Below are 8,793 nucleotides of genomic sequence, written 5' to 3' on the forward strand. Positions count from 1 at the left end.
GGTGGTGGTTTGGAAGTGGGCCGGTCTGTCCGCTGACGGTAAAACCACTGGAGCAATGACGCCAGGTTAGCGCCGAGCTAACTAAATTCTGCAAGACTGAAGCGACCGACTTCATACAAAAAGACTGCAGAGGGGAAATCCAAACGTTCCCACTCTCATGTTTCTTTAGTTCTGATCTGACTGTGTCTACTTTATTCCTCCCATCAACCCAAAAATCAAAGATTAAAGACATTTCCCTCACAATTTTGTGGTAATTTCTTTTTCATTTATAAGAGGCAACATGTTTTATACTTCCTCTGAATATAATCCATTTAATCTTATTTCTGTATATGTATTATGATACCTTTGTTAACACCTTATTTTGAAAACCGGACGTAGTCACTCCGAGTCACACGTGTATCCTTCCGCTAACTTCACCAAGTCCATCACCGTCAGCTCGATCTGGACCGTTTGAATCCATTTACCGTCGGCTGATTTGACCCAAATATTATAAATAATAATTATGTTGTTAACTCAAGAAAACAAACTTTGTTTCCTCATGATCAAGAGTTAGTTATCTTTTTATCTCGAGATAAAAAATTTTGTTTTCTTGAGTTAAGGACATAATTAAACGGTATCCGTTTAGGGCTTCCGTACCAAAATATTAGAAAGTTATAACAATCCCTCCTGAGGGAACATGTGTGTATTAAATGTCATGGCACGGCTGACATTAAATGTTTTCTTCACTGTTTAATAATTAAAAATTAAAAATACATGACTTGAGTTCTTGTAGGGTGTGAATGAATGGAAATGACAATGTGACAATGACAATGAAATGCTGTGTAAACTTTTGTAAGATGAAATTATCTGAAATGATTGATTTGCTCTCATCAACAATTAGGACCAAATGTGGTTCAGGGTCACAGATGCAGGTGACGCATTAACACGTGTCCTGTAGACACACAAAGGTGCACAAACAGCATCTACAAGTTATCAGATGTGGACATGTTGGCTGCGTCCTCGCTGTGTTGTAATGTCTGCCCACGCCCTAATTAAACATGTGGGCTGAGGACTAATATTTGATATGTGTGGCTCCAAACTAGACACTCTTTGACAGCGGGTCTTTCGAGGACATTTAGCACATTGTGAACTCCGGCTCAGTGGAGACCCGTCTTTTACATGAATAAAAGTTAAATAATGGTATTAAAACATACAAGGATAAAAAGATGACGAGTAGAAACATGCATCATCATTAAGTAGTGCAACATGGGGGCAAGCAGAGGATGTTAGAGGATGTTATATATCTGATAAGGTTTGCATCATGCACCAGGCTTTCACCTAACTCTAACTAATTCAGCCACGTCATTATTAGATGCTCAGAGCGACTGATGTAGAATAAAGAGAGAGAAAGTCCACGTAGGACGGGTGGGAGGTGAGGTTTGATGAAATGCTAAATATTCCATACTAGTCCTAGCCTTGAGTGTGTAGGAAAGGAGGAAACGAGGAAAGAAGCAGAAGCAGATGGACTCATTTAAAAGGCTAGAGAGGGATGGGTTAGCTTACGGAGTTAGTGGTCCCGTTGGCGGGCTAGCAATTAGTGGGTCCTCCAGACGAGGCCTCATCAGCGCTGGTCTCTGCTCTTGTGAGCGGCGAGCTCCGTCTTGGTGGGTTACTTCAGTTCAGTTTATGTTGTTGGTGGATGGATCCCTGAAATACAACAGTGCTGGTTTTACTAAAGTTCATGAGCTGGAGGAGTGAAGCTGCAGTGTGTCCAGAGACCGCCAAACTCCGTCATCTCCCATGCTGATTCAACTTGCACACACCACACCTCATTATTATGTCTCAATGAAAATTAGTCCAAAATGTTTAGCGCCGATAAAGTGTGGGCTCCTCAATCTAAAAGTACGCTGATGCATTGTAATACATTCCCAGGTTCACAAGGATTTACAATAATCGCTTTATAGATGAAGGCTTTCATATTTCCAATCTCCTCTTGGATTTGTGACAGAAGGTGTAGCACAAGGTCAGGAAACAAATGAAGTTTTGAGAGCAGGACAAAAAGAAAAGACCCAAAATGACTACAAAGAGACAACATGACTACAAAGAGACATAACATGACTACAAAGACACACAACATGACTACAAAGAGACATAACATGACTACAAAGACACACAACATGACTACAAAGAGACACAAAATGACTATAAAGAGACACAAAATGACTTTAAAGAGACACAAAATGACTATAAAGAGACACAAAATGACTTTAAAGAGACACCAAATGACTACAAAGAGACACAAAATGACTTTAAAGAGACACCAAAATGACTACAAAGAGACACAAAATGACTACAAAACGACACAAAATGACTACAAAGAGACACAAAATGACTACAAAAAACAACACAAAATGACTACAAAGAGACAAAATGACTACAAAGAGACAAAAACGACTACATAGAGACACAAAATGACTACAAAGAGGCACAAAATAACTACAAAGAGACACAACATGACTACAAAAAACGACACAAAATGACTACAAAGAGACAAAATGACTACAAAGAGACACAAAATGACTACAAAGAGACAAAATAACTACAAAGAGACACAAAATGACTACAAAAAACGACACAAAAACGACTACATAGAGACACAAAATGACTACAAAGAGGCACAAAATAACTACAAAGAGACACCAAATGACTACAAAGAGACACAAAATGACTACAAAAAACAACACAAAATGACTACAAAGAGACAAAATCACTACAAAGAGACAAAAACGACTACATAGAGGCACAAAATAACTACAAAGAGACACAAAATGACTACAAAGAGACAAAATAACTACAAAGAGACACAAAATGACTACAAAGAGACACAAAATGACTACAAAGAGACACAAAATGACTACAAGGACACAAAACGACTACAAAGAGACACAAAATGACTACAAAGAGACACAACAAGACTACAAAGAGACACAAAATAACTACAAAGAGAAACAACATGACTACAAAGAGACACAAAATAACTACAAAGAGAAACAACATGACTACAAAGAGACACAAAATAACTACATAAAGACACAAAAAGAGGCTAAACAACTATAAAGTCTGTGTGTCTTTGGTAGGAGAGGTGTTGGGGCCTTTTGCATGTCTATGCCCAGGGGCCCATTGTCTCATAATCCGCCCGTGGCTGGTGGTGTACTATTGTGGCTGGTGAGCTAACCGCCAACATGTTAGCCAGCTGGAAACATGCTAATGCTGCCGAGGGGGACAATAAGGACCGGTTTAAACGGACAACTTCCTCTCACCCCTTCATCATCATCGTTCATCCCCTTCCTCACATCCATCCTCAACATTCAGTGCTTCCTCATTTAATTAAACATTTTAAATGCCATGTTGTGGCGTGGTCCTTGCTAGGAAGGACCCCCCCCCCTATTTTTAAGGTCTCAAGTAGTTCCTCATTTCTTTGGGTGAAATTCACCTTTCAAACTGACAGTTTGGTCGAGTTACCATCTATTATCCAGTAACCCAGACTTTTAGATAAGTGTACTGGCAGGAGAAATGTTTGTGTTTAAAAAACCATCAGCGTGGGATGTGGTGCCCTTTGATTTGTTGACCTACATCCAAACTGATGCTCTTAAAAAAAAGGCATAAACAGATGTGATGAAACTCATGAAGACAAGTGTATATAAAGCTGCTGTTTTCTCTTGTTCAGCACCTCCACACAGGAAGACCACAGATCATCCTTCAACAGGTTAGCTACCACTCTCCTCTCCTCTCTTTGCTCTCTCTCCACATCCTCTCTCCTCACTACGATGCTGCTCTGTTCACTTCAACCTCCCTTCAGGATTATTAGTAAGCTGTCTCTTTGCTTTTAAAGCTTCATCATCATCATCTTCAACATCTGCATCATCTCCACCATGAAGATGCTGACTGTGTCTCTACTCGTTTGTGCCTTGATGGCTCTGGCTGCAACCCAAGGTGAGTATCACTGTTAAACTTCCTCTGTGGAGTTACAAGTACAACGCAGGGATAAATACATGTGCAGATACATGTGCAGATACATGTGTAGATACATGTGCAGATACATGTGCAGATACATGTGTAGATACATGTGTAGATACAGTACATGTATATATATATGTGCAGCCCTCAGACTCCACAGCTACACCTTTATTTGCTGTTAAATGACAATGTTATTAAATTACTGGCAATTCTCTGTTTGTCTTTTAGACGACGTGGTCGAGCCAAGTCAAGCACCAGAAGCGACAGACGCGCCAGACGGGTCAGCCGTGCCAGACGCGACAGACGACGGTGGGTGTTATCCCGATACAGTAGATACATGTGTAGATACATGTGTAGATACAGTACATGTATATCCAATCCAATCCAAATTTATTTATAAAACACATTTAAAAACAACAAAAGTTGACCAAAGTACTATACAATTATACATAAAAGACATAAAAACAACACAATAAAACACTAAGACCAACTTAAAACCAACAGGACATTAAAATAACAAAAGCGTTAAGACCAATAGGAGAGGAAAAAGGATTAAAATAGTCAACTCTCATGCCGAGCCAAAAGCCAAGGAATAAAAGTGTGTTTGAGGTTTGATTTAAAAGCAGGCAGTGTGGGGGACAGCCGAACATGTGGAGGCAGAGCGTTCCAGAGCTTTGGAGCTGCAACTGCAAAGGCTCGGTCAGCCCTGAGCTTCAACCTATAGAGCTCGGGACAGTCAGAAGCAACTGGTCAGTTGATCTGAGTGTCCTTAATAAAAGATGTGGTTTTAAAAGATCAGAGAGATAGGTCGGAGCTTGCCCATTTAATGATTTATACGTTAATAATACAATTTTAAAATCAATCCTAAAACGAACAGGGAGCCAGTGAAGTGAAGCCAGAAAGAGTTCGAGTTATTATTAATCAAGGGCAGGTAAAGCTGTGTGTCGTCCGCATACAAGTGGAAAGATACTCCATACTTTCTAATAATGGACCCCAGGAGAAGTATATACAAGGAAAATAAAATCGGACCAAGTATAGAGCCTTGGGGGACTCCACATGCAGCTGTGAGATCTAAAAGCATAAGAATGGATGAATCGCCAGAATCAACAATTCATTCAAAAGCTTTAAAAGTGCAGTTTCAGTGCTGTGAAGTGCTTTAAAACCAGATTGGAACACCTCAAGGATGCCATTTTTGTCTGAAAAAGTTTGAAGTTGAATAAAAACAGCTTTCTCCAAGACTTTAGAAAGGAAGGGGAGTTTGGAAATTGGTCTAAAATTGGAAAGGACTGAGGTGTCCAAGATAGTTTTTTTTTTGAAGTGGCTGCACAATAGCATGTTTAAAATGAGCTGGAACTACACCAGAGGCCAGGCTACAGTTGATGATTGCCTGGATGGTTGGTCCAATGGCATCAAAAACCTCGTATCTGCACCAGCTTTCCCTTAAAATGTCAAAAGATACCTGGAGTTTATCTTTTTTCCACCTACATACACATATATATATATACATATATATATATATGTGCAGATAGAAGAGTGCAGCCCTCAGACTCCACAGCTACACCTCTATTTGCTGTTAAATGACAATGTTATTAAATTACTGGCAATTCTCTGTTTGTCTTCATAGACAATTCCACCGAAGCCCAAGCAGTGGAATTTTTCCCGTTCCAATGTCGCAGTTTTTACTTCGTTGCCACACGGATGACTTGGGTTGACGCTGAGGTAACTAGTGAAATGTTTCTACAAGTTCATTCTGCTGGTGTTGACTTGTTGCACAGCTGACTAATCAGCATTTTCTCCTGACTTGGTGTCTCTATGTTACTCTTGTTATTGAACTAACTATATCTAACTATAAATCAAGGGATCGATTGATTTACACAGGCGCCCAAAGGAAGTGGTCAGCGCTTCTCCAAAAATTGCGGCGCTTTTACATTTTCTCATACATTCCTGACATTTTGGGACTTCCGCCTTTCTTCTGCCTTTTTTCAACATTTTTTGCACTTTAATTGATAAACTTTCCGACATTTATCAGACTATTTTTCTGATTTTTTTTCTGCTTTTCATTCGCCTTTTTCTGTCATTTTTCAAAATATTTGCACTTTTTTCAAAAACATGTCCAACGTTGTTCGGACATTTATTTTTTTCAGCCTTTTCCTGCCTTTTTCGGACACTCTCCTGACTTTTCTTCTGATTTTCTTCCACCTTTTTCTGACTTTTTTTCGAATATTTTTCAAAATTTTGTTTCCTTTTTTTTCGGAAATTTTTCTGACTTTTTTTCCGACTTTCATCCGCCTTTTTGCGGACGAAGTTATTACAATTCATCCTGAGGGGAACATGAACGATGAACCACATTTCATCATAATCCATCCAATAGTTGTTCCAGAAATTTCACTCAAAGAAACAAATGTGAACCTTGTGGTGTCGATCAGGAAAAGTCAGAGGATCAAAAGGGTCAGTGGGGTTCATCATCTGGGAACCATGACGGTATGAACCAAATGATGTGCCAATCAATGTCACAGATGTTGAGATATTTAGCATTTTTAGCTGCTGGTGGCGCTACAGGAGTAGGCTACACAGCTAGCGTTGATGAAAATCAAGCAATAAAACCTCCTAATTAAAGCTGTCAATGTAAGCAGAGACCACAGTACAACGGTGAAGTTAAACACTGAATAACTTCCATCACTTCTTCTACGAATATTCACGTCAACCAGCTCAATATTTGAGCCAAACCTTCCTCCACCATCCTCCTGCTGGTGGAGGAGAGGACCACATGTACAGCATTAGAGTGCAGCTTCATATCTGATTGTCTGTCCGTCTGTCTGTCCATCTCCCCTGTAGAAACACTGCCAGACCATGGATGCACACCTTGCATCGGTGCACAGTAAAGATGAGCATCAGTACCTTCTGCAGTTCATACATCAGAACAATAGTACTGAAGAATCCTGGGTTGGAGGCTCTGACTGCCAAGAGGTAATTTATCACTACAGCAGGTCTGATTACTGATAGGATGACACTTTTTAACTTCTACATCTTTTTCTTTTCTGTCTTATAGAACGGCAAGTGGCTCTGGAGTGATGGCAGCGCGTTCGAACATACAGAGTGGTGTGATGGGAAACCTGATGATCCATGTGGCGTCCAGAATTGTCTCCAGATGAACTACGGAGGTAAGTCACAACATATTGTAGAGCACTACAGGAATCAGTCCTACAAAAAAAACAGAAGTGAGTTAGCATTTTTAGCACTTCCTGTTCCCCTCATCTGGAAGTCAATGGGTTTTTAGTCAGATGTCTGAAATAAGGTTTGTGGTTAACACAAGCTCTGACTGACTCTCGTGTTTCTTGTGTTCACAGTCGATTTCTGCTGGGATGATACTGAGTGTTCCGCCACTCGCTCATTTGTCTGTGCCAAGCCAATACCCTGCTGTCCAGAATCACCCTGTCCCGTGGAGGTCCCATCTGATCAGTAGCTCCTGAGCTGACACACACAGAGAGACACCAACCAAACACACAAACACCTGCTGGATGTGACCGTGTGATTGTCTTTGTGTGTCATATATCAGTCTCATGTGTAATCACATCTTTTATAATTTGGCTGTAACGCTGCTGACGGGATGAAGCGACAAGTGACGTAACAGGAGCTGGACTTCCTCTTTGACCTTTAATGAGAGGAGGCTGAATGTGTTATGAAAAGACGGCTTTTTAGCACAAACTAATCTTTGATACCCAATTAAAACTCTTGAGCATTTGAACAGGCTGGTCTCAGATTCTTTTGTTAAATCTAATCTTTTTAACTTTCAGGTCAATATGTACTATAATAATGATATAAAAAAGATGCAACTTAAACACCGTTTTCAAGGTGCCCAAAAAGTGTGTTGCACATCTCTCTAAGCTCATAAGGCCACGCCCCATTTTGGGGAATAGAAACTGAAGATCTCATAGACTTCAATGCAATTTAACGTGTTTGGATTGTAATTTTGACGACGCTACGACTGTAGAGCACCCATATACTGACATTTCTGTTCTCTGCATTCAAACGGCCCCGATGGAGCTGACCATGGATGGATAAAGAGAACGCAGCTGACAGGAGAGCTAGAGACCACCTTGGAGAAGTTAGAGGAAGTAGACACGTGGGACTACGTCCGCTTTTCAAAATAAGGTGTTAACAAAGGGAACTGTATATACAAAATACATCTATGGAAATAAGATTGATGGATTATATTCACCAGAAGTATAAAGAAAATAGCACTAATCTGTGAGGGAAATGTCTTTATTCTTTGATTTTTGGGTTGCTGGATAATAAATAATTCCTGACAATGACTGATGTATTTGACTTCAGGACATCTCTGACTACATACATGCTGAAAATCAAACATTTTTACTGGATTCATTTAAAGTAAAAGTCCCTAGAAGTGTATGATTCAACTTTTCCCCATGGTCTAGTGTTAAAAAAGTTATCAAAAATCACTATAAAATCATTATATCAAATCGCGATACTTAAAAATCGCAATACATATCTAATCGGCACCCAAATATCGTTATAGTATTGAGTCGGGAGATAGGTGAATCGTCCCAGTCTTACTGCCTATGTAGACGCATCTTACTATCTGAATAATGCACCCTTTAAATAGCAGGAAAATACTGCGCCAGACTGTTGACCAGGTTTTTGTTGGACATTGGCGCAATCGCTTTCTGCTGCCTCAAGATAGCAACGCGCCAACAAAGCACCTGACCACCTCTCATTTTAAGACCAACTGTCTGAAACTAGCAATGACAGTTGCTCCGCGCTGTGTAAGATAGGGCC

At 40.0% G+C, this 8,793-nt stretch overlaps 1 protein-coding gene across 1 annotated transcript; it reads left to right on the forward strand.

Moving 5' to 3' along the window:
• The first annotated feature begins 5,488 nt into the window (after window positions 1-5,488).
• LOC141769992 (type-2 ice-structuring protein-like) lies at window positions 5,489-7,741 on the forward strand. Its single transcript, XM_074639554.1, has 4 exons — window positions 5,489-5,715; window positions 6,832-6,963; window positions 7,046-7,157; window positions 7,344-7,741. The coding sequence occupies exons 1-4, from the start codon at window positions 5,695-5,697 to the stop codon at window positions 7,457-7,459; spliced, it is 381 nt and encodes a 126-aa protein (XP_074495655.1). The 5' UTR covers window positions 5,489-5,694; the 3' UTR covers window positions 7,460-7,741.
• The last annotated feature ends 1,052 nt before the right edge of the window (window positions 7,742-8,793 follow it).

The sequence above is a fragment of the Sebastes fasciatus genome, chromosome 6 (genome assembly GCF_043250625.1).
Source record: "Sebastes fasciatus isolate fSebFas1 chromosome 6, fSebFas1.pri, whole genome shotgun sequence".
Taxonomy (NCBI): domain Eukaryota; kingdom Metazoa; phylum Chordata; class Actinopteri; order Perciformes; family Sebastidae; genus Sebastes; species Sebastes fasciatus.

Excerpts from the sequence above, each read along its gene's own strand:
- LOC141769992 (XM_074639554.1), top strand. The coding sequence starts at position 5,695 with ATGACTTGGGTTGACGCTGAG. Across the intron at positions 5,716-6,831 it reads TGACTTGGGTTGACGCTGAG|AAACACTGCCAGACCATGGA; the intron begins GTAACTAGTGAA and ends TCTCCCCTGTAG. Across the intron at positions 6,964-7,045 it reads GAGGCTCTGACTGCCAAGAG|AACGGCAAGTGGCTCTGGAG; the intron begins GTAATTTATCAC and ends TCTGTCTTATAG.